This window comes from Harpegnathos saltator, unplaced genomic scaffold (assembly GCF_003227715.2).
Source record: "Harpegnathos saltator strain DR-91 unplaced genomic scaffold, Hsal_v8.6 scaffold694, whole genome shotgun sequence".
NCBI classification, from domain to species: Eukaryota; Metazoa; Arthropoda; class Insecta; order Hymenoptera; family Formicidae; genus Harpegnathos; species Harpegnathos saltator.
This window is the reverse complement of record NW_020230531.1, coordinates 1954718-1981093: the sequence shown is the minus strand read 5'-3', so window position 1 is coordinate 1981093 and position 26376 is coordinate 1954718. Positions and strand designations below refer to the sequence as shown.

Sequence of the window (26376 nt, the reverse complement as noted above, 5' to 3'; positions counted from 1 at the left end):
TTGGTTTTCAACTGCATATCTGTATAAAGAATATATATATATATATATTTCTTTTCCATATCAAACGTGCAGTTAATAGAATAGAAAGAATAGAAGCGAAATCGGAGATATATCGCCGCAACAATGTAACATACGCGACGAGCGAATTTCAATCTGTTGCGAAAGAAAGCTGCTGCTCGGGCAGGTGCGGGGCGCGCGGGTGATGGAGAGGGGAAAGACGGGAAGAGAAAATCAGATATCGGGTTTAGTAAGTACGTAAATGTCAACCGCAGAGTTAACGCGCGGCTCTGCCGACGGATAGCGGCACCGTCGCTAACGAGGGTCGATGTTTTCAGCGACGTGCTTAGTGGCGTGTGCGAGTGGCCGCGAGCCAGGCAGCCAGCCAGCCAGCCGTCGGGATGCCGCAGAGGTTTCTGGGTATGCGGTGGGAGCCATATTTTTCCAATATCAGTTACGTATAAACGTAGCGCGTACGCACAGGCATATCCGTACGGCAACGGCATCTCGAACGGCGTGCCGCGCGGTGGCCGTGTCCGCCGGCAGAGAGTGAACGCGCGCGCGTACGATCGCGGGACGTCGAAGCAGGATCGGCGCGCGAGACGTAATCGGAGCGTCGCGCACGGCCACCGGTTGTCAGGAAAAATATAATAATCGGCCGACGAATGTAGATCCGCGCGAGCGACGAGCGAGCCAGAGAGCGGTGAGAGAACGGAGCGCGCAGGTGTTCGGCTCGGCCGAAGAGGGTTAGTTAACTTAGCCCGAGTTCGCAACCGCGCTAGTAGTAGTGGTGCTGGTGCTGCTGCTGCTCCTGCTGGTGGTAGTATCCGTAGTAGTAGTAGTAGTAGTAGTAGTAGTAGTGTAGAGAGTGGTTACGCTGCTAGTGGTGGTGGCACGAGGCAGTGGTGGTGGTGGTGGTGGAGGTGGTGGTGGAGGTGGTGGTGGTGGAGATGGAGGTGGAGGTGGAGGTGGTGGTCGTGATGCTGCTGCTGCTGCTGTGACGATGACACAGCGTCATAACACGACGCTCGTCCGTCCGTGCGCGATTTAACCCGAATCGTTACGCCAGCGGCGTAAAGTGTTTTTTGTACGGCGAGCGCGTTCGCGCCATATTACCGATCGAGCCGACTCCAGACGAGTCGAGCCGAGCCATCCGCCGAGCAGTTGAGTGCGATTAACCGCGTAGTACGTAGTCAGTGTCGAGGGAGATGGCTCGCCGCCCGGCTGTGTGAGATCCGCGGAATCGTGTTGCGTGACGTTGTCGTTTTCTTTTCCGTCTCTCTCTCTCTCTTTCTCCCCCTCTTTCTCTCTCTCTCTCTCTCTCTTTCTTTCTCTCTCCCCCTCTCTTCGGCGGTCTTTCGGCGATAGTGGTGCTACCCACACGATGACATAATTGAGTGCGCGTTGTCGTCGTCTGTTGGTGCATTCGTTGTCGAGTGTAACGCGACTCGGTCAGGACGAAGTGACCGTGAATGTAAAACGTGAGTTGGACCGTGGCATTGACACGACCTACTACTACTGCTGCCGCTGCTATTACTACTACTACTACTACTACTGCTACTACTACTACTACTACTACTACTGCTGCTATTACTCTTCTACTCTACTCGTTCTAGTGTTGACTTTTTACCACGACGCGAAATATTTTTTTCGGCAAGGCAGCGTGTGCAGTGCAGCGTTCTTCTCGTACTTCGCTCCGATTTGTCGTCGCGACGCGCACCGTGTGCAGCGGGAGCGCGTGTGTGCTGTCGGGAATCTTCGGCTCGTTGATTTCGCACCGCTTTTCGCGTCGCGGCGGTGTCGCGAACGGGTAACGGCGGCGGCGGCGGCGGACCGTCACCTTGAGCCGCTCCGCCGAGACCTTGCGCGCAACATTCTCGCGGTCTCTCCGGCGGCGACGACGACGACGACGACGACGACGACGCTCGACGGAGACGCAATTCGCCTCGATAAAAGAGCGAAGCCGGCCCGCGACCTTGCTCGACGCGTTTCGCCTGGCGGCCGATCGGAGGGCACTGGTCGTTCGTCGATTCGCCGACATGCTACGCAATTACGAATCGCCGCTCGGTGGAACGCAACGCTCGCTCGCGCGCCCAGCAGAGGAGGAGCCGTCCGCCGCGTCGCCGGCGAGGAGCGCTGAGTCGCGAAGACGATACTTGTGAGAGGAGAGAAGCGAGCGAAGGAGCCGGCCCCGGATGGCGGCATCTCGAATCGCGATCGCGTTCGCGTGTGTCAACGTACTCCGACCTGCGACATTTTAACGAGAGCGTGCGACGTTTCAGCTCGCTCCGCTCCGGAAGGCTCAGGAAAGACGAAGGAGCGACGAGAAGAGCGACGACGCGCGCGCGAGAGGCAAGGAGAAGGCTTGCCCGATCGTCGCCTCTCGGACTGTCGCGCCGAGCAGAGCGGAGGAGCAGCAGCACGCCGGTGTCGCGGCGCGTCTCGCGCCATGCCCGGCGCGGCGATCCCCGCCGCGTCAAGGAGGTTAGACGGCCATTGACCGGCGAGCGGCAGCGGCAGCGGCAGCGGCAGCGACAGCGGCAGCGTGTTGTAGTACGCGCGCCAAATACGCGCCGGCTCTGAAAGACGACAGTGACAACGACGTGCGTGCGTGCGTACGCGATTATCTTCTAACAATCTGTCGTTTGACCGTCGTCTCAGCCAACGAGGGCGCTCCCAGGGCCAGGATCATCTACGTCATCGCGACGTGTCAGCCGGCTGCTCCATCGACATACCCGCGGATATTTACGTGAGTGTGGTCGAGCGCGCGCGCAATCGGTGGGATTATGTCGCGCTACGAGAGTCGTAGCGGCGAGAAACGCAACAACGGGACGAGGAACACCGCCGGCGACATCGGCGAGCACGCGACTCGGGCACCGCGAACCTCATCGTCGAGCCGCCGCGCCCGCTCGACGACGGTGCCGAGCGCTTAAGAATCGTGCACCCGCTCGCGGAGGATGCGGCAGTACCATCACCCGCCGGTGTCCCCACGTAGGCGAGCTACGTGCCACGTCGTGCCAGTGATGTTGTCGTGGGTGTCGTCGGGGTCATCCGCAGCGCTGCTGGACCTGGACCATGGCCGGCAAGCCTGAGCAGCCGTCCACGCTCCCTGCTCCCCCGAATCACGGCCATCATCATCAGCATCATCACCCGCAGCAGCAGCAGCAGCAGCAACAAGTGCAACAGCAACAACAGCAACAACATCAGCAGGCTCTACAGCAGAACAGCGTTCTGGTGTACGTGTCGGGGGAGAACTTCGCGTACGCCACGGCGGTGGGTCAGAATGTCGCCGCGACCGCTGCTGCCGCTATCGCGGTCGGTTATCAGTCGCCGCAGCAGACGACGTACGCCGGCATCCTGCAGACGCCGCAGGTGGCGACGGCGGCGGCGACATTTCCCGCCAAAACCGCCGTATACTGTGCCTCCGACGGCACCGGCGTTGGCGGCGGCGGCGGCGGCAGCAACGGCGTTGGTAGTGGAGGAGGAGGAGGAGGAGGAGGAGGGATCGTAGGAAGCAACAACAGCGCGGCCGGTTGTTGCCGTTTGAAGCAGCAGCCGTCGCTCGAGTACACGACGGCGAGCGCAGTGACCGTCCCGGACCCCAGTGACTCCAGGCGAACGTCCTTGGCCGGCAACGACGACGACGAGGATTACGTGATGCTGTACCGACAGGCCAGCCTGGGGCAGTCGGCGACGACGTGCTGCGCGACCGCGGCCACGACGACGGCGATGATGACGCGCGTGGCGCCGTCGCGGGAGAGCAAGCTACCGACGGCAACGGCGGACAACGACTCGGTGACCGCGACGACGGCGGATACTCTCGGTACCGCCAACGACGTCTTGTCCGCGAAGACGTACCAGCAGACGCGACTTCACCACGGCGACGCGTACCCGTCCGCGAGAATGAGCGCCGCCGACTACAACGCGAGCGCGGTCGGTAGAATCGTCGCGCGCGCGAACTCCGCCGACGGCGGAGGCGGCTGCGTCGGCCTCCTCGGCGACGACGGTTGCGTCGCGTACGCGCCGCAGACCACGGGCAACGGTGTTGTACTTCAGAGCGCCGGCGAGCAACAGGCGACGGGGATCGTGTTGGACGACAAGGGTCGGCAGGACACTTTCGATGGCCAGACCGCCTCCTCGCTCACGGCAACGGCGGCGGCCGCTGTCGGCGATGGTGCCGTCGCGACCGTCTGCGACTCGGTCAGGCCCGACACCGCCGGCGAGTCGTCGTCGTCGTCGTCGTCGTCGTCGTCGTCGTCGTCGTCGTCGTCGTCGTCGTCGTCGTCGTCGTCGTCGTCGTCATCGTCGTCGACGACAACCACGACGACGGCGTACAGTAGCCTGAGCAGCCCCGAGAGCCAGAGTCATCTTCATCATCAGCCGGGACAAGACGGTCTAACGGCGAACAATCATCATGCCGGCGGTGCGGCGTGTGCGCAGCAGGCTGTGCGACAGCAGCCGTCGTGTGTTAACGGTAATAACAATAACGGTGGTAACAGTGCGCAACATAACGTGGTGTTGACAATGAACGGCGGTAGTGCGGTGGTTGCGCAACAACAACAGCAGCAGCAGCAGCAGTCGCAGCAACAGCAGCAACAGCAGTCGGTGATCAGCGTGCCACGTGGGTGGAAAAGGATATGCACCAATGGGGTCATCATTTATATCAGGTTAGTCCTCAACGAATGTGCCGTTGTTGAACTCGCGCTCTCGGTGGTTACCAAGTCCCCTCGCGCTCGGTTTCGAGATATTACACGCGTTATCAACGTACGTGACACGACCATTGGCACCATATGACACATGTGTTGAGACTGCTTAAATGGAATCGCCGAATTAATATACACTCGAATTCGATCATTAATCCAGTCTGAATTTAGACTCGGGAGAGAGAACGCTGCGCTTCTTTCCGCAGCGCTTTCGTGAATTCTTGACGAATGATCTTTCGCGACGATGCTCCTTCGCGTGTTCTTTCAACTTTTTCGGCTACTACCTCGTCACATTTTTTAATTGGGCGACACACACGCGTAGGTTGGTAACCACTGTTTGCTCCGATGCTTCTTGCGTAACACACACAAGCGCTCGAAACGTTGCGCGTCGATTTCTCGGAACGAGAAATTCCTCGACGCGCCGCCGCCGCCGCCGCCGCCGCCGCGTCTCTATTTTCTTCCGTCTCACGAAAATGCTCTCTCGAACCTGCGAGTTAATTCTCGAGCGGACCGCATTAGCGGCGCTTTTAATTCGTCGGCTTAACGGAGTGACTCGCGCCGCGTCGGCTCGAAGCATCGACCCGAAATTAAAGCGCGCGTGGCGCGCTGCCTTAATTTCGCTAATGGAATTAAGTCCGGCTTGAACGGAGCGGTGAGTCGCGCGCTGCGTTGTATTCTATCGCGGGAACGCGCCATCGCGACCGCTTTAAATTGACGCTTCGCAAAAATTAGTCGAGCCGTGATACTGGCCGGGGAAAGAAACGAGTCGGACACGCCGCGGCCTCGAATTGGCGTGGCACGCAACGGCGCGCTTTAAAAGCCAATTTACTCGAGGCTACCTCATCCGACGGTTTACCTCATTTTCGTCTATCGCCGTTCAATTTCGGGCAGCTTCGATTCCTCGATGTCGCAATGTTCGCAATATGCGAATATGCGATCCCCCGCGCGTCTGTCCGCGCCACGATGGAGATGTGACGATTTGAGGTAAGCTGCATTTCCTGCGGCTATAGCACACACGGGCGACGTGAACTCTCCGAACCGAGATTGCATCGCCGCTCTCCTCGCCGATCGAAAGTTCTCGATGTACAAGCGCGCGCTCGCGCGCTGTTATCGATTAAAACGCGAGACGCGCGCCTCGAGCGGAAGCGACGCGTTATTTGTTTCACGCTTATACGCGCCTCGAAATAGCGCACTGCGCTCGGAGGGAGAGGGGGAGAGAGGCAGAGAGAGAGAGAGAGAGAGAGAGAGAGAGAGAGTGAGCGTTGCCGCCGTCGTCCAAGTTTAGATCGTCAGCTGTTCGTAGAGGTCTTAAAAGGGTTGCAGGGTGCACGAGAAGCTCTTTCGACTCTTTGTAATCCATCCGCTCATGTAAAAAAACACGACTTTTCCGAGAGCCAAAAGTCACGGCTTTACACCCCCTCTTCCCCCTCTTCGACGCTGACCGTCAGCCCCGTTTCCATGTCGCGTGGAAAACGAAGGCGCCTTCTCTAGGTAACCTCTCATTGTGCTTTTATGGCTCCTTTGAAAAATCTGTTCGCGAGGTCACTTTCATCTTTTCCTCGCTCCCTCGTCTCCCTCTCTCTCTCTCTCTCTCTCTCTCTCTCGCTCGCACTCTGCGTCCTTTTTCACGACTGCTCTCATTGAGACGCGCTACGTGTTTGGCAGGAGCTTCTGCGCAACGCTCGGAAGGTAAAGGCACATTTACTCTAGATGCTTAGCCGGAGAAATATTATTCTTCGGCACGAAGCTGGGGTAAAATTAGAGGCAGACCGCAAGGTGTCGGTGTGATCTTCGACACACAGTTTGGAAAGTTACAAACACCTTTCTCTGTCTACTTAGGACTCTCTTTAGAGAGACCGGCAAAGAGAAATGTTTTTTCTTTCTCGTCATTTGTCGCCATTTGTCGAGTCACCAAACATTTGACACCTTGCGGGGTCTCTCTTGCTCCTTTACTTTGTCTCCTTGTTACTCGCTCTAGACAACAAAAGCGGTCAAAGTAGCCGAGTATCCAAAGTTCAAGGAAACAAAGTTGATCTTCGTTACTCTCGAAATATATTTATCCGTGCATCGTGATAACCCCCTCCCCACCCACCCACCCACCCCTCGATCGGTCGCGCGCTCAAGGATGTCGTCGCGTCTCACATTGAGATTGACCGGAGCGGTTTTCCTCGAAGGGACGGAGCGGCGAAAGAGCGCGTTTGGTAGGCGGACTTATCCTCGGCGATCGCGTAATATGATTTCGTAGGGATCGGCTGGGATCAGTTACAGGAGGAAGCGTCCTTCCCTTTTGTATGCGGCGGCGATAAAGGAACGCTTAATTCTCTCGGCGCTCTGCGAAGCGCAAAGGCCAACGCCTCATGGCGTAACCATCCACCGACGTAGGAGATCTGACCTGGTCCGTCCCGAAGCTCCTTAGAGCGATCCTTTCGGGACTGACCAGAAGTCACGCTTTAAAAGACGTTTAAAGGGCCCGAACAAACAATGCTTTGCCTTGTGCTAATCCGACTGGTTGTTCGGCCTTCTTCTTCGCTTCGTGGTTCCTCTTTGTACCGAATAGTCGGATAATCGCGCGGTCACTCTTCCGCTTCTCTCTTCGGTTCCTCTCTTCGGTCTCGTCCGAGTCCCCTCATGTTCGAGATGCTGCTCGAGTTCCTTTCGCGTCTCTCTTCCTCTCGTTCGCCAATTACTTCGCCTTCGTGCGACCAAAGGTTGGAACGCGGCGCGAGTCGACGCAGAGACGATCGACCGACCTGCGCGAAATACAAAAGAATGACTCATACGCGTGTAGCTGAAGCCGGTGAGAACTAATTTATGCGAAGTTCGATTTTACCTCGGAGTCAGCCACTCTTTCGTAACACGAACCAAAGTGAATCAAACGTGGCTTCTCATTGGACAAAATTGACCGTTAGGACACAACAGAGCAGCCGTGCGTTTGTTCGAAAAGTAGCCGGGGAATTATACACGAGGATAATTACGCAGCTGACACGGGACGCTGTGATAAAATCTTACGCACACCGTCTATCGCGGGTCGAAAGGGTCGTAGGGATCGAATCGATCCTTCCGCTGCTCTCCTTGCCCGGGGAGTCTTCCTCGCGAGAAGATTCCTCCCCGTCATCGATTCCGTCCAAGAGGACGGACGGGCGGTGTATCGCGGGGACGTCGTGGTTTCTTCACGTGTCGGTACGGGCGGCGGGAAAGGGGAAAGGGGAGCACATATATATATATATATACAGGAAGGGAAAAGGAATTTCGTTGAATCGCGCTGCTCGTGCGATCATTGATTTACGGTGGTACGTCGTAAATACCGTCGGTGATGTACGATCATGACCGCGCTCCCCCCCCCCCCTCACCGTCACCGCAAACCTGCCCTTTCGTCTTTCCCTAACCCAGTCGGCTTCTTCTTCTGCTTCTCCTCCTTCTTCCTTCATTCTTTACTATACCGACATTTTCTTTACGAACCTCTTCTTGATTTATAACACCCATCGGCCCCTTGTCTCTACGTACATACATGCTTCCTAGAATGCTCGGGTTTTTACCCCAATGCTGACCATCCCGGACGCCTCCGCGTCGTTTGTCCCATGACACGAACGAGAGGAAGGCCTGCGACGAATCTTTTTTCTCCTCTTTTATTTTTTTTTGGTCCATTTCTCGGTTGCATAGACGTCATCTGCTGCCTATTGTATCGATCTCTTAAAAATGTAGGCTGGCACTCCCGTGACAAAACAGCGACCGACATCCTTTTTGGACCCTTTGGTTCACCACGATCCCGATTATGGTGAAGGGGCACGTAAGAACACAAGGAACGTGAGACAGATTTAGCTCTCGAAGATTTACTCGGGTTACTCTTGGAATCGCGCTATTACTTCCGCCGAGGTTCTCTGAATATTTGTCGGATACTTGCTTCGTATACTCGTCGTTATCGAGTGACTTTGATGAGATCTCGATTACACGTGGATTGAGGATAGTCTCAAAAAAGAGTAAACGCGAGCGATAAACGTAGATACTAAAAAAATCATGATATTTTTATGATATATCTAGCGCATTAATTAGAACTTGTTGACGCGGTAAAATCGCGTGAATTTGTAAATCAATTTTTTGCATGATATGTTAATTTACCTCGTGCAATATACGTAATTTCTTTTTTATAAATACAATTATTTCCTCATTAATATAGATAATGTAGGTTTCTCTTTTCTTGCAATTTACTTACAATTAACTTTTTGTAATAAATTATGAAGTATAATCGTACGTTCTTTTTTCCTCTCTCTCTCTCTCTCTCTCTCTCTTTTCTCGGTACGTACATTCGTTAAATGATACCAACGCGTTGCGTAACGCCATTAATTGGCGAAGCACGTGCAAGCGGAAGGTTAAAGCTCGCGATCGAATTCGCCGTCGCCGGACGTTTCGAACGAATGGCAGTCGGACTATTACGGTCGACCAGTCCTCTCTTATACAGAATTCCCCCTCGGCAAATTCCTTTTTCGAAATTTCTACACGATTCTGGCGTAATTCCGTCGGCTTGCACAATGACAGCTGATCGACACGTGCGCCCCATAACGTTATCTTCCCATAATGTGATCACGATCCGCGTTCTACGATAGGACTCGATAGAAATTGAGATAAATCTCAAGCACGCAGACTCCATACGAGTTTGCACGAGCGTCTTCTTAAACTTGATGCATGATTGGAGTGAGATCTCAAACGTCGATGTTCGATAAATGGCGGTTTACACAAGAAGCGCGTCATCATCTATCCGTGTACAAAAAAGAAAAGAGGATGCACATTAACCAGCAAGTTTATCTATACGTGCAGCGATACATCGTCAGTTGAAGAGAAAAATACTAGATGGCGTTTTCGGGGAGAAATATTCAACTATCGAGATTGATTTCAAAATATTTACGCGGCTTTATACAGATTATAAACAAAAGATGGAAGACGAGGGGGGTGTAACTTGACGTATCATGTGATTCATACGGTGTAAATTGTACAATTGTACGTAAACGAGTTTATCCGTCCACTTGGTCTGATTAAGAAGGGAAAATAGCGGGGGGGAGGGAACGCATAGCGAAGAGGACTAGATTGTGTTAGCGGAGAAAAATTAAGGTTACCGGCGCGCGCATAATCGGAGTCGCGGATGCCGCGTGAGATGATTGGTACCAAACAGGAGGGATGAGGGGCGAGGTCGGCGGGATCCGGGGTTTCAGAGGGAAGGGGGAGAGGAGGAGGAGGAGGAGGAGGAGGAGGAGACGAGAGAGGACAGAGCAGAATGAGCGATAGTTGCGCAACCACACCTCTCCACCGCCGCCGAGCGGCGATTACGCAAACGTGATAATTAATTGCCAGTGTTCTCTGTTTAATGACTCGTCAAGTCGTTCGCTAAACACGCCAAATTGCCGCGACGTCACGAAAATCGCCTATACAGGTGCATCGTTGCGTGTCGAAACTGTTAATCCGACGCGGCGTGGCTTGCGTAACCGCGTAGCTCACCTCTCTTTTTCCTCGATCGTCTGCCTCGACGGTGTTATAGGGTGACGTACAAAAAATGGCCGGTTCTAAAAAGTCTGACCAGATGGATCTGCATAGACGCGTCGCGGTGCATGCGCGCGGAAAATCGACCATTCGCTCGTCCCAGCGCGAAAAACGCGACGAATGTTTCGTCATTCTCATTAGGTACGTGCCCGGCTGATTTTCTTGCGCTTACGCATCAGTCATGCCTAAACGGGATGCCTAAGCGAGAGTTTTTCTTTATCGGTGGATAAAGTGAGATTGTATTACATCTAAAGAATATCAGTCATCCAGTCATTAGATGTTACACCTTTATTCTTTTGTTACTGAGAAAACTATCGACATCGAGACAAAGTGCGTCGCTACTTTCTCGTGTGTGCCTCCCTGTAGTATCGTTTACTCGGCGTCTCGGCCGTCGCGATGAGGAACGATAAAATCGAGATCGGATCTCGGTTCTTCGCACAATACATACTTTGTATGATAAGCGGCCTTGGCTTGAAATAATTAAAGTCACGATGGCTTCTATGTCGGATAGCGATTAAGAAAAGAGAGTATGCAGATCGATCTGCATACTGAAGGATCTATCGAATGTGTGTGGCGTAATGGATTAAAAAAGACAGAAACAATCCCGTGTCTCCTTGAGAGAAACTTTAATCGTAAAGCGCTCTCATCTTTGGTTATTTATTAATCAGGCTCGTAGAGCTCGACGCTTCGCTTTGAATTCGCGCCGATCGCGTACGGTCGCTTGAAAATTTATCAAAGTGACTCGCTCGCAACGCGAGTCATGTGAAACAGACTCTAGCATAGCGTTTTCCGTCCGTCAAGAAGCTCGACTGTATTTGGTCACGTATAACGTCGCGCCGGTTAGCGTAACGGTTATGTTACCGCTTACGGAATACCGCGCGGATAGCCCGGTCCGAGTTCTAACGCGCGACGGGCTGCGTTTCCAGCACGAAGACCGTCGTTGTAATAACGTATATTGTCCGTCAGCATTTTCAATTTTCGTCGACAAACTCGCGCGCCGTCCTCGATCGATTTTTCCTGAATCTCGGTCGGTAGCGCGCGATGATAAACGGGAGTAGTCGTGGTCCGGGATCAATCTAGCAGATAGGACATATACACGTCTAGGATGCTCACACACATTCCTGCGCGTCCGCACGTAACACGCACACACACATACACACACACACGTGGTTACCGTCGAAATTGCCTCGGGAAAGTCTGAGGCGAAGTCGTCGGTTGCTCGACGATTCCCGAGAAACACGCTTCAGAAGGGCCTCCCCGTGAAACGGAGCGAGCGCGGGGAAAGTAGAAACAGCGTCCGTATCGGGCTTTTCTTCACCGTGGACGGCGAGTTACGTCCATCCAACCGTTCTCTCTTTCTCTCTGTCTTTCTCCGTTTCACCTCAACCTCCGTCGATCCTTCGCGCACGTCTTTTCCTCACTTCTGCCCCTCCCTCCCGTCGTGCTCCCGTCCCTTGCCACGATCTCTTTCTTCTCATCCGCCGATCCGCCGTTCTTCTCTCGGCTCCTCTGCGGCTCTTCGTTCTTTCGCTCTTCGTGGCCACACCAGAGTGGGGAGGACTCTGACGGAGGTCGTGTTCGGTCATGCCGATGGAAATTCCCGCGACTCGCGATTTCAGTGCGATTTGCGAGCCGCCTTTGGTACGCGCGTGTGTCCGAAACTCAATTCGGACTATGATTCCGACACGGTCATTCGATATTGAAGGCTTTCCTTTTTTCCCCTCCCCCCTCTCTCTCTCTTTTTTTTTTTTATTGCAAATGGCTGCGAGCCATTTCAGGTCGTTTCGCTTTGTCTGACGCTCGTTCCTATTATGTCGCGTCGAAGCTGACCGATTCGAGCTATATCGAGAATAGAGTGAAATAGGATCGATTTAAAAAGAAAAAAAATCTTTCGGCCCTTTGCACGAAAATATTAAATGTTTTAATAAGAACGAGTATGAGCTGGACAGATGTGCAAAAGTGAGGGCTGCTGATTGTCGGGCAAAGATACTCTTGCATAACAGGCCGCGCAATTTATGTGAATATTATAGAGAAGTAAGTTTGTGGAAAATGGATTCTAAGTACGGCGATGTTATCTATCAGATAACTGGCCAAGTGCCATAGGCGCTTAACGCACGATTTCTAATACTTCATTTAAACGAGAGAAATGGGTGGGTTTGGCACGTACATGACGCCAGTAACATATTCAGAAATTGCCGGTTGGGCATGAGATTTTCCGCGAAAGCGGGTTAATCTCCGTGGCATTTTCTTAAGATCTCTGTGCAGCTGGCATACATAGCATTGGCATAATTAGCATTCGTAAAGAAGGTGACGTTATAAGATCGTATATAAGATGATAAATTGCTCAAAGCTACATTTGAATTTCTATTCAAATTTGCGAACTCGGAAGATGCTTTCAATGGTAAAGAAAATGCGTGCTTGAGAAAAACTTTTTTCAGTCATGTGTCAAAAATAGATTGATTTGAAAGTAGAAATTTAGAAATACATCGAGTTTTAAACTCTCCGTTATTGATACTTGCGAGTGCTATATTTTAATTACTTTAACGTTGCAAATGATTACTTTAATATCATTTTTTTATTGTATTGTTTCTCCAATTGTCATAGAAGAAAAATCCGTTTCAGAGTTAATATTTTATTATCTCGATATTTATTTATAGCATAATATCTACCTTTTTTCTACCTCTATCTTTAATGTCAATAAACAATGTGTTATGTAATTTAGATAATTGCAGATGTATAAACAATAGCACATGTATAAACAAATACGAAATAATTTAATTAAAATTAATGGAGAAATGAAACAACAAATTTCGTGTCTACGAGAATTTTTATTATTCTCTTATTGACGTTGAAAAGACACATTTTATACATTCGTATAAAATATAATTTGTCGCGCTTCGACGTCCAGCGTCCCAGCTTTCCCGATTTAACATCCTTCGGCTACTCCGTCATGGCACTTTGAAACTCGTGTTAATTAATACAATGCCGACGATTATAGCTTACTACAACTTTTCAAGAACCATCACGAAACATTTGATATAAATGTAACGTAACATTCAACTTCAACGGAATAACACTAGGTCGCGACGCGTGCGGACACCAAAACAAACAACAAAGCAAGAAACACCAACTCGTCCCCTCTCATCGATCTTCAACAAACGACATTGAGCGTCGAGCGATACACTCAAAACACAAACAATCAACACTCTCATAGTATTCCGGGCCTTCAAGGCAGTCGGTCATACTTTCGCGTGTGCTCCGTTAATCAGGTATTCCCACCGCTAAAATTCAAATTAGTGTTCTCGTCGCATAATTAAATACTAATTATTAGCGTGTAGAAAGCAACAATTTTATATAACAAAATATTTAATAATCTATATATTTAAATATCACTTGAAACTCTATTTCCAGTCACTTTTTTTATTACTCTTGTGTGCATTTCGATATTTCTAGAACCATTGAATATTTCCAACTTTCGTTCGTTGAGTTTTCAAGCAGGTGTAAATAGCTATTACTTCTGTCACATTAATTTTTTAATTGGAATGTCCTACATGTGCTTTCGTAAGTATTCGTTCGTAACAGCAAATAACTACATTCTCGATTTTTAAATCAATTTCAAACATATGAATAGAAGCAATAAATTCGGGGCTAAAAGCAACCAATTAGCGTCTAATTATGCGGGAGGCAAAAATTCAATTTTTAATAGTAGGGAGTGCTAGGTTAACGAAGGTTTCATGCATCACCGGATATTGCTTCTCCGGATATTACATTACGTTCCGGACCAGCGGGCGACATACATACCGCGAAATAAGTACATTAGTTATCATCGTTCCAATCGGTTGATAAGAGTATTCCATAAATTCTTAAAATAGTTGACCGGATTCTAATCGGCATGGCGTCGTTTAACATGTGTATCTTCGATCGCATTGTATTTACGCGAGTGTTAGTGCCACAACGGAGCAGTCACGATGTCGAATTGAAGAGCCAGAATGGAGAACGCAGGACGTCGGCAGCGATACATCATATATTTCAAGGTATGTCGAATTATCTATTACACGGATTTCTTTAACACACATTTCCGTAAACGTTTGACGCAAATAATCGCAGCCTTGTGAATCACTCATCAATTTGTACCCGTATATGTACACATTATGATATTATATACATTAAGAAATATCAATTTGAATAACCGTTCGATTTGAATAATCGATAACAATCCCCATAAATATGTATTATGATAATTATGCACTGCGGTTTGGAAATAATTTACAACCGGGAAAGCAGTCTCAAAACTTATATTTATAACTGGTACAGATGTTGCTTTCTGCGTCTAAATAATATTTCTTGTCGCGCAAGTCTCGTTCTGTGTTGACATTTGCCAACGGCTTTTCTTCACTTGTATTTATTTATTATCGTTATGATACTGACTCCAAGTTCAAATCCGTTTTGCTACGCAGCACCGTTGACAATCGCTCTCTTTGTCTAGTCCGTTCTTTTGCATTCGTACGTGGCGCCACTGGCAATATGGCGGCGCGACATGCGCAATCCGAGATTTACCGGTTACACGCGGTTCGCGTTCGCGCGCATTTACGTGCTGGAACGTCCGATCAAACGTTCTCGCGCTCTTCGCGCCTACGCGTTTTTGCACCGCGTTCTAAATTCGCCTGCCGAAAATCGGAATGTAGATCAGCTCTCTCGTCGTCTCTCGTCTTACATGTCCCCCCGCGAGTGGTGCGAGCGGTTAGATCGAAGGTCAACGACGCGACGCTCACGAGTCTCTCGGCGCATCGGCTATGCTGCGTACCTAAAGGCCAGTATATTAGAGGTTAGTCGCACCTGAGATCAATTTCACGCATGAAGAGTCGCGCGCGAGCGAGGATTATTTCGGGAGGACAGATGTCGACTGGCAAAAATTCACTTGGCTATTCTCGCATTCACGGGCGAAGCGAAACGCGCGACAATGGCGCAGGCGCGACGCTCGCGATCTCCGGTTCTCATGCTTGCAGCGCTTCCGCGTTCGAATGTCTCTCTCTTTTTCTCTCTCTCTCTCTCTCTCTCTCTCTCTCTCTCCGTTCGGCAACACGTCGACGCCTATGGCACTTAGCCACTCGGCGATCACGTCGAATGAAGAATGCTCGCGATATTTTCGTCGCGCGAAATTAGTCTCCGTCCAGCCTGGGATAACCGCCGCTGATTGAGATATTAATAAAGTTAAGTAGAGCAATCGCTTCGATACGCTCGCGAGCGCGAGCTGTTGGTTAGTGAAGGATTCCTGGCTGTTTAAATCCAGCCAGCGCGATCGTCAATTCAGCCTGACCGCGCGCGGCGAATAACGCCTCAGTCGCCGACCGGCACGGTATTTCCGTCGAGGCCTTGGATCACTTTCAACGCATTCGGTATTGAGTAATGGGCTAATTATAGTTTTCACTTGTTCCGAAACTCTGGCAGAAATCGACAGTCGCGCCGCGGCGCGGCGCGGCGGCCACAAAGCCGTAAGTAAAATTCGCTCGTAAATTATCCCCGTCGCCTCGTTTACCCGCCCGCTCTCGTCGGCCATTGAAGAAATTGATATATATTTCCTTTCCTTTTTTTTCTGCCGAGAGATGAAGGAGTATAATAATATTTATCGGTATTATTAATTACCGCGAGTCGACGCACGGCTCGCATACGCGCGATAGCGCGCGCAGCGAGTGACGCGATTCTAAATCGTCCTATCTCAAATACATAAAATTACGGCAATTTGCTACTGTCGTCGTAATCAACATCTCGCGCTCTAATTAAAGGTACCGACAAATGTTAGCACATTACGGAATATCGCGCGCGCGCGCGCGCTAGACCCGAGTATCTCCGCGTTATATATAGAGCGACCTTTCGTTTTGCTTCTTTTTCCTTTTTTCTCTCGCACGCGCGTCCGTCTCTGCTGCGACAGTCTTTCCCACGTACGCGTCGACGGACATCTTTTTCAGGCGCGCCTTGTATCTCCTTTTGGCTTCCCGTCGTTGAAGATCTACGCGAAAGAACACACGCGGAACGTAATTTATTGCTGCGCTGATTGTACGCAGTACGGCGCCGCTTGGCGTGTTTCCGAGCCGATAGCATCAGAAATACGCACCTGGTTGTGTTCGAAGTATGTGTACCAGGTAGTTCGAGCGTCTCTCGCGCACACACACACACACACACACACACACTGATTAAACAAAGACACGCTACGTGCGCGGTGTCGCGCGATAAGCCTTCGTTAAACATTTGAAAAATCTGCGTTTGCTCGCGATTATCCGCGCGAGAATATTTTCCGTGCGGTGGTATATTGCTCCGTTAAACTTGCAAACGTTAGCGGCGCGTTTAATTACGCGTGCGTACGCGATGGAATAATAAACGCGTTTATGATATTTTTATGTTCGTGACATCACGGCAACATTACAGTCGTAAGGACGAGACATAGAATATTCGAGAGTGTAATCAAAGAAACATATCGGAGAGAGCCCGGGTAGAACCGGGGCGCGGGGGGGGGGGGGGGAACATGTATAATTTTTATGGCGAATGAAGATCATAAACTGGTCGTTTTGCGGGCTCACTCCCGCGGCGGTTGTAGCGACAATTCTACTCGTTAATCGTGTGCCAAGCGACGCACTTAATGCGTTATATTAGCTATAAAATTGATAGAAGTTATACCGGTTCGGAAATAGTGAAGTGCCTCTCACGTTGTACCGCTTACACTACATCGAACTTTGCGAGTCGACTGATCCGTTAAAAGCAGCAATTAAAGCAACGCGAGAGGGAAGGCGGCTTGACGCTGTCGCGCGATTCTACGACGCGTCACAATGGATCTCTGTTACGCCGCCGCGCGCGCGCGCGCACGGACAATCGCTATTGAACATCGTCGTCGTCGTCGTCGTCGTCGTAGTCATCGTCGTCGTCGTCGTCGTCGTCGTCATATCGCGATTCGCTCGCCGTCGCTGCCGCCGCCGCCGCCTGCGGAACTCGATTTGATCTTGAATCTCACATCATCGATCCTCCAGCAATTTCGCGCGTCATGCGAACATTATTATTGCACGCTCGGAACTAAATTAAGCGCGTAGGAGCAAGGGTAATTTGCGCTGATAACGAGCCACCCACGTTTAAGCGTGGTCCGCGTCGAACAAGCGAGCGAGTAGCTCGCGCTCGTCGAGCGTCGATCGTTCCTTGCTCGCGTTCATTCCGGCACAACGATAGAAACCCATTATTGCTCCCGTGATGTCGTATCGATTTACTCTATCTGCTCTTCCCCTCCGCCTCCCGCCGTCGTGCACCTCCCTCTCTTTCTCTCTCTCTCTCTCTCTCTCTCTCTCTCACTCACTCATAGATGCGCAACAGGGATTATTTCGACCCCGCCGATCCCGGAAATTAATATTCTCCGACCACGAATAGTACGTATTACGGATTATCATCGCTCCTAACCGCGTTCGCACGGCGAACAAACGGCATTTCCGCGGAATTAATTTTAAACGGCGCTTGATATAACACGCGCGCGCGCGCGCGGCGGTCCTTTACTTTATTCGAACTATTTGCAGAGCAATTCGCCAGATTCATAAAACTTTCACGGTCCGACCATGCTCGGCGTCAGCGTCGGCGTCGGCATCGGCGGCAACAGCGGAGTCTCTGGATGAAAGCGCGTTTAATTTTAAGGCACCCTCGGTACGGCGATGAAACACGCGTTAAACCTTTTCAGCGTGCCTGATAAAAATTTACCGTCCTGCCGCTCGTATATCGCGCTGTGCTTTACAGCGTCGCGCTGTTTGAGAGTTTGATCCGAGCGGTGAAAAGGAATCTCGATTTATGTTTTTCGCGCTCTCCGTGCGTCTTTCTGCTTTTCTCTCTCTCTCTCTCTCTCTCTCTCTCTCTCTCTCTCTTTCTCCTCTCTCTCTCTCTCTCTCTCTCTCTTTCTCTCTTCTCTTCTTCAGTCGAACACGGACCGCCGCTGGTGGTTCGACACGTCGCGAATGTCCCGCAAATCGAGCAATAATTCGCGAGACACATTTAGGTGCCAGACAGACGCGTTTAAATTTATTCCTCGTCGACCCCATGCCAACACGGCAGCCACTCCTCGTCCTTGTTTCTCCGCGATGTTAACGGGCTCTGCTTAATTTATGAACCTTACGGATATAAAAGCATGCCCGCGCCCGCGAGCGTCTGGAGTACGCTTATCGCGAGATAAGGCACGATGTATTCTGCTCGCTTCCTACTTCTACGATTAACTTGGGCAACGGTGCCGATGCCAATCTTTTTAATTTGTTTTCTTGGAAAAGAAGCACTTTGCGTCAGCGCAGCGTGAAACGTGGAGTGGTAACAGTGGCACGAAATGAAGAGCGTAATTATCACACCGTCGAAAATGGGCTAGTGACGCAAATCGTAATCCGCATTAAACCGTCTATGAGCGCTTCAATGTACTTGAATATTTAAGACCGTTTAACCGTCGCGCTACTCTTCTTGTTTGATTCGCTCGCTTATCGCGTACCGCGAGGCGCGTGCGATTTGCGATCTTTTTTCGAGGTATAAAAAAAGATCTGTTAGAAATTCAGTGATATGTACATATATATATATATATATATTGCGACAGATTAACGAATAAAATGTGCTCATATAAGCGCGTGTTTCTTATCGCAAAACTAGTAAAAATACGTTAGAATTAATGATCTGTATTTCTGCAACGCAGAGAAAAAAAGCAATCGTCGGCAATCGTAAAGTTAATATCAAATATTTTTATTCCTTTTTTTTTTAGTATGTTTATAAAATATTTTTTTGAAAATTATATGTACACAGAATGATATAATGTTTCTTCAAGCACGTCGTGCTAATATTCCACATATTTTATCGAGTCGCTAAATGACACTTGGCTTGGTGTGTAAAGTCTCACGTTTATATCGAGTTATCTCACCTGACGGCATGAGTCACGATATGATAATACGACGCAGAAGGTACTTCTGTCAATAGGAATATTTGACATTGAATTTGCCATGTAGTTTTTTTTATGCGTCTCACTATCTGCTCGTAGGTAATACACTATCTGTTATCTTCGCGCGCAAAGACCGCTGCTGAAATCCATTTAATCAATTCCACTCAGTTCTCACTTGCGTCCGAGGACGTGTCGCGTGTTTTCGCGAAGAAAAAATAAAAAAATCTGGTAGCTCGGGTAAATAACTCCATAAGCCGCGCCCGGTGAAGAGAATCAGCATATTATAAAATCAGCATATATCCTTTCCAAGGAAGCAAAAAACGCGCGCGGCCTTGACAAAAAGACTGACGAATAAAATACTCGTTTCGCCGGTGTAAGATATACAGCTGTGTGCCTACAAAGCCGAGGCTTTGGAAACTAAATGATGCGAGAGCGCATCGCAAACATTTTTTTTATTTTTTTTTTTTTTTCCGAACAATGTGTTTGCACGCGAGCGAATATGTTTGCTGGAAATTAAAGTCTCACACGCGCGGTGACGACCCGAATTTATTTTACACGTGGGTGTCTCGACGCGCGCGTAGCACGCCGGGTATAAATCGCTTTCATAACTCGTAATCGAATTGCCCAACGTGAAAGTCGAACGAGGCAACTGCACCTCGATTTCTTTTACTTCCAGGTAGAGTTCAATTTAGTCTCAATTGCCGTGAAGTATCTCCGCCTTTCTCCTCCACTATTTCGACCGTCGTCGTGTAACGGCGAGCACGAGGAAGATTGCACTAGCATCGTATCGCGTAAATTTCATTCCTAGCGAGGCGCTCGCACGCTCGCCCGCTCTCACTCCGCTTTCCCGCGAGCTTGTAAAACGCCGTCTAATTAGTTCGAAGGCTCCCGATCGTTATTTATCGCGTAATAAAAGTTCAGCCGCGCGCCGATGGAAACTCGCACGCCACTCCGAATTCATATCCGCCGCCGCGCTGTGAATCGCGAAATACATTTTCTAATATCGCGGGCGAGAAGGCCGACGTTTTTCATTTAATGCCCGCTGCTTCCACCGATGTTAGCGGCGTGTAATGTTAAAACATGCTGAATAAAGTTGTCCATAAAAGAGAGAAATATATTGCGAGTCGGTCGTAGCTATTCTTTTTACTGCTCGCTCTATCTAGCTGTCGGCGGGCGCTATTTACTAAAAGTATACGAGAGGGTAACGATATTTAATAACCCGAAATAACTATGTAAAACTTTGCCACCCCCGCTCTCACTCTCTCTCTCTCTCTCTCTCTCTCTCTCTGTCTTTGTGTGTGTGTGTTTCCTTCTTGTCGGTTCCCCGCTGGAAACTTTAGCTTCTCACCCTCGTCGCGACGGCGGCGGCGGCGGCGTCTGCGCCTTTTTTCTTGGCGACAGTTTTCCTAAACTTTGGACGTTCGCGCGAGTACGCTGACATTTTGCGTGCAATAAGAAGTTCGTCGCGCGCCTCGCGACAGCCGAGCGGAGACGATTTCTAGCGGGAAGCTGGACTAGCGGTCTGACCGATTATTTTGAATAATTGCGTCGTTGCTAAATGCCGTCAACTTTATGTTCCGGAAACATTCCTTACGGCCTCTATCATAAAGTTTCGTATTTATTAACACGTGCGGAGACATGCGCGCGCGCTATGCGCATACCTAAGCGGGTCGAAAGCGCACACCCGTCACTGTGCTTCTAATTAACATATCATTATATCCGGGGACTGCCACGATACACAAATGATACAATCGATTAACGCAGTCACGTTTCATTAATATGAAGTGTCTCGCGGGTTACTTTGTACCTCCACTTTACACGGGAAGCCCCCCTTCTTTGAATTTCTCGAGCGAACTACACGCTCCCTCCCTCCTCCACCCCCACCCCCCATTCCCCATCCCCCCGCTCGCTCCCGAGTCCCCAGCAAATCGACTACTTTTTATTTATCCGCCGATGTGTGTAAAGTGCGGTGAAAGTATCGTCGAGTCTCTCCGTCGAGGCGCTTAAATCCCGTGGAATTCGTTTCTTCGCCGGCGGAATCGAGAAGGGAAAACGGTGATCGCCGTGAATGTAATTGGCGCGACGGACCGACTTTGCCTCTTAATGCGCTCTCCGCAGTATTTTGATGCGGGGAGGTCCATACGTGCGAGAAAAAGAGAGATAGAGGCGGCGAGAGACAGAGAGACAGAGAGACAGAGAGAGAGAGAGAGAGAGAGAGAGAGAGAGAGAGAGAGAGAGAGAGAGAGAGAGAGAGAGAGACAGCGCGATGGGGTATCGGCTCGTTCAGAACGAATGGGGGAGAATCGCGTCGGGCAGAGCGAGGGCAGAGGAGGGACGAAGGGAGGGCGGAATAGAGCCGGAACGAAAAAATACGTCGTAAAGCCGGATTAATCCGCGCGCTGGTCGCGCCGCCGCCGCCGCCGCCAGAGCTCATTGATTGCATGGAATCCGGGGGAGGAGGGGGCTTCCTGCTTTCCTATTGTCACACACGGCGAGACCGCGCTGGCGCGTTTTCTGCCTACGGATAAATTGGCAAGTGCGCGCCTACCGCGCGTAATCAATAGGCGGATCGCTTTTATACGGGGGTGAGCGCAAGGTCGCCCGGATGGACGCTCGCGCAGCGGACGCTACAGATTTCTTTCCAACTATATGTCAGTTTTGTAGATGATATAATAATAGCCGCGACGACGGTCAAATGGGATAGCGACTCTGATGAGATTCGATATATACATGCATATATTTATTTATTTATTTATTTATTTATTTATTTATTTATTCACTTACTTATTTATTTGGTACCTGGTTGCTTTTTTGTCGCGTAAGCTTTTTCGAGAATCCACCAACGCTATATTGCCACGAATATACTTGAAATGATCTGAAGTGAATGTCCTTGAATGGATATTCAGCGGCTGAAAAGTTTAATGATGAAAAGCTGATTTTCCAGTCAAAACGTACTGTTCCATGTTTGTTTACCTAGCACCTAATTTTTCGCTTAAATATTTAAGATCAAAAGACAGAGCGGCTACATTATAATCGAGTCAAATTAGGACAAATATTCACTTGTTAGCATTTAAACACGCAATAACAGCCCATAAATCTACAAGAGCAGTGTAACACGGATAGCGATACGTCGCGTTAAATTTACAGCAAGTGTTTTATGAGTGGCACTCCTCTCTACTTTTCGTTCGGGTTAATTCCCCTAACAGTATGAAAAACACGTTAAGAACTGTCGATATCGGTATATCATCGATAGCCCTCGTTGGCCCGCTACGTATCTCAGTCGACACGCTCCGCAAACGAATGAGCATATTCGCGATAAAAGCGATAGGGCAAACGATGCGAGAGCCGCGCGGAGAAGACTAATGAGCCGATTAGGATGGGTTTCAACGCCGCGTCATTGTTTACAAGTGTATCATTCCGGCCGGCGTTGGCGTCGACTCTCCCGCGCATTCCTAAAAGTAAATGTCAGCGCGGGCCACGAGAGCGCGTAAAGATCACGTAAGCACATCGGGAGAGCGGAAGAGCGCGCGACCGGCATTTCTCCGCGCGAGCTGTGCCAAGTCCTCAATAATACACGGAGTCAGCAGGCCGCGTGCATTTCCCACGGCTCCCAGGCTACACTTTGGCCGCCACGTGCATCGTGACACGTCCGTTCCTTGTCGTCGCCGTCGCCGTCGCCGTCGCCGTCGCACGCGGCTAACACACGCTGCAATCCGATTTCCGCTTTGTATTTTCTGTCGACGAATCTCGAACCGCGCAGTGCGCGCGGTATCGATCGTCGTTATCGCGCACGAAAAATTTGTCGGCTGGCAGTGGCTGGTTGGCTGACTGGCTGGCTGGCTAGCTGGCTGGCTGGCTGGCTGGCTGGCTAGCTGGCTAGCTGGCTGGTTGGTCGTTTGTTCGTTGAAACGGACGGACGAACGGACGGCCAGCGGTACGACGAGCGGCGACGTTCAATCGCGTTTGTGATTTTTTTCCGCGCTTTTAAACCCGTGGTGTTTCTCGTCGCGTGCACACATGTGCGTATATGTGTATGTGTCTCTCCGTTGTGTGTCGCGCGCGCGTTGTTTCGTGTTCGTTTGCCGGCGGCGCGCGGGCACAATCGCGCGTCCCCGCGAAATAAATGCGTCGCTTCGACACGCGTTGCACTCACCGGCCAAGTGCATTCGCGTGCAGCGCAGCGCCGGCCGGAGCGACGGCCCGCGCCAATAAAGGATTTCATTTTCGCGGCTGTGTAATACATATATCGAGGTCTTATCGATCCGCGTCGCGGGATACAGGCTGTCGCAAAATCAGCGCGCGCGCGGACTTCGTCGCGGCGCGACGAGTGTGTGCGTGTGTTTATCGTCGAGCGGCGCCCGACCGTCGTAGACGACGACCGTTCCGGTATTCTCTCTCTCTCTCTCTCTCTCTCTCTCTCTCTCTCTCTCTCTCTCTCTCTCTCTCTCTCTCTCTCTCTCTCTCTCTCTCTCTCTCTCTCTCTCTCTCTCTCTCTCTTTCGCTCGCTCGCTCGGCGCTTATCTAACGCGCTGACAATCGCTTTTATCTCGTTTAGCGGCCGACGCACGCGATACTTGAAATTCATACGCGCGCGTCCGAACAGAACGCTGCTCTCCGGAACTTTACGCGCCGTCACCTCCTTCGCGCGACCTCTTTGGTCGCGCTCTAAGTCCATTTACGTTTTCCGATCCGTATCGTGCTTAGCCTTTAATAAGATCGGCAGATTGCGCGCGTCCAACACGTGATAAAACTGCCGAGTATATCTCCGCGAAGCTACACAGCGCTCTCTTTAAAATACCTCGTTTTCCGCCAAGCGGAACCGCGCTTCCTCCGTGCTCGCGCACGTAACGTCACGCATCGCGGTGCTGTTTGCACGGTATCTCCCGCGAGATACAATATGGACGCACGCTTAAAAATAGATAAAGCGACTCGCGGTGATTCGCGATCTAGGTCGCACGCAACGCACGTCTCTGCCTGTCATCCTCACTTTAGCTTCCACCTCGTTCGGCACGACGTTCGTCGAGTGCGACCGCGAGCCGGGACTCCGAATAATATCGTCATTAAGTTCGCGAGGCCACGGACTCGCAATCGCGCGAGCGCTCGTTAATTAAACGCGCGCGGAGCGCAGTTCTGAGACTCGGTTTTGCACGACGACGACGACGACGACGACAACGACGACTGCGACGGCGACGAGACGCGTCATGTGAAATTAGCCCGATGGGAAAGCACAGAAATATCCCGCGCGCGTAATTATATGCGAACGTTAGTATGAATGTAGAGTTCCTCGCGGATTCATCTCGCGATTGTCGCGCCTGCCTGCTGCGACTTGGGAATGTCACAAGAAGTGTAGACGATAATTCACGTGTGACGGAGGATAAAGTGAAAAAAATTCCGCTAGAAAATCCCCAAAGAAGAAGAGAGAAGGAAAGAGAGAGAGAGAGAGGGGGGGGGCGGAAGAGGGGAGAACAATTCTCGCTTCGCTTTCGCGCGTGTAAGAGTGCCGAGGACGGAAACGCTCGGAGTGCGAATTCCCTCGGCTTCGCCTCCCAGAGTAATCTATTCTACGCGAGCGGGTTAGAGAATAACCCTGTCTTTCTGGATTGAGCGAATTTCGCAACGGCGCGCGGTGCATCCGCGGGTGCATCCGCGTGTCTGCAGTTACGCCTCGACGATTGGCTGACGGTAACGTCGCTCATGCATGAGTCGACTGCGCGGCATCGTTCACGTCGGTAACACTCTCGGCACCCTGAAATCGATGTTGCCGGAAGAACGACCTGCACGCCGAGATGCGATTGGCATGCAACTGTGACACATACATACACACACGCACACACACACACACACACACACACACGTGTGTGCGCGCGCGCGTACCGGCGATCAAGGAACGGCACTCCTCGGGGAAGAGGCCGCACTCGCGACCGCGCACGTCGCGTCGTGTTGCGTTACGCGTGTATGCGATCTGTTGTTGTTTATTAACGTCGCCGCCAGCTTTTGCAGAGACTTTGCAAATGGTTGCATCGTGGCGCTCCGGGGACGGATTAATCGCTGATCGTAAACAGCGATCGTGCGACTCGCGCGTGCACATAACATAGCGTTACATAGCGCGCGGGTGTTTCGCGTTAATAATTTTACAAGGTATTTAATTAAGTGCGTAATCTCCCAGCCTCATCGGTTCCATCTTCGTAGCTCTCGCTGCGCGCGGCACGAAAAGAATTCTACTGCTTGATGTAAGGCCCGCGAGAGAGCTAATGAATAAACTTATATTCGTCGCATATAAATCCCGATTTACAGATTCTCGCCGCCGGGACGGCCGCGGCGGCAAGACCGATGCCGCGGTCGAGCGGTAATTATTAACGCGTCGCGTATCTCGCCCCGTGTACTTCCGAGTCGCTTATATCCACCGCGACTTATCGTGTGTCCTATCAAATTTATAACACAGCCGGTAGATTTCGCATCGCACTCGGAGCGGAGGTGGTAAGGGGGGAGGAGAGAAGATGCTGAGATCGCGGCGGCAAAGCGGAATTCCTCAGATTCGTTCGAGTCCCTCCCGCGTATGAGACGTAGGCGAGATTTTTCTCTCCCCCCTCCCCCTCCTTCTTCTTTCCTCACTCGTGTTTCTCTTCCTCTTGATTTTTTTCTGCCATTTGCACCGAGCACTCGCGGGAACGGAACTCTTTCGACCGCGCGGCGTTAATGCGATTTTCGCTCGAACGCCGCGCGACCGACCGCCGGAAGATCGTGCGAGGAGATGCATCGCGCCGACTACCTCGAGCCACGGAAATGGAATACGGTCATTAGCGTGTCGAGGGAGCGAAATCCAATTAGTCTCTTGCGCCGAGGTTTCGTGCGGATACCGCGAAATAAGGGAAGGTCTCTCCTCTCCCCCTCTCTCTTCTCTCTCTCCTCTCTCTCTCTCTCTCTCTCTCTCTCTCTCTCTCTCTCTCTCTCCATATATCCATCTCTATCTCGAAGAAACAAGATCGAGGAACGAGGGACAGGGGGGATGGGAGCAGGAGCGGATGGTAAGTTTTCGTAAGTTCTCGAATTAAAAGTTGTCTTCAACAAGGCTCTTCGACAAAGTGGACGACACCGTGGAGGAACGAAGCGCGTTGGAAGGATACATAATTAAAAAGAGAGGGAGAGAGAGAGAGAGGGGAAATTGACAGTATATTTCCCGAGCGAAATTATTACTCGGAGCCTCTCTTGACGGTT

At 50.9% G+C, this 26376-nt stretch overlaps 1 protein-coding gene across 3 annotated transcripts in view; it reads left to right on the top strand.

The window, feature by feature from the left end:
• Positions 1-965: 965 nt before the first annotated feature.
• Positions 966-26376, top strand: part of LOC105189622 (protein split ends) — a 271843-nt gene continuing 246432 nt past the window's right edge. For all 3 annotated transcript variants that reach the window (XM_025305400.1, XM_025305401.1, XM_025305399.1), the window contains exon 1: positions 966-4664. In XM_025305400.1, coding sequence (XP_025161185.1) covers positions 3073-4664 — 1592 coding nt within the window. In that variant the 5' untranslated portion in view covers positions 966-3072. The remainder of the gene's footprint in view (positions 4665-26376) is intronic.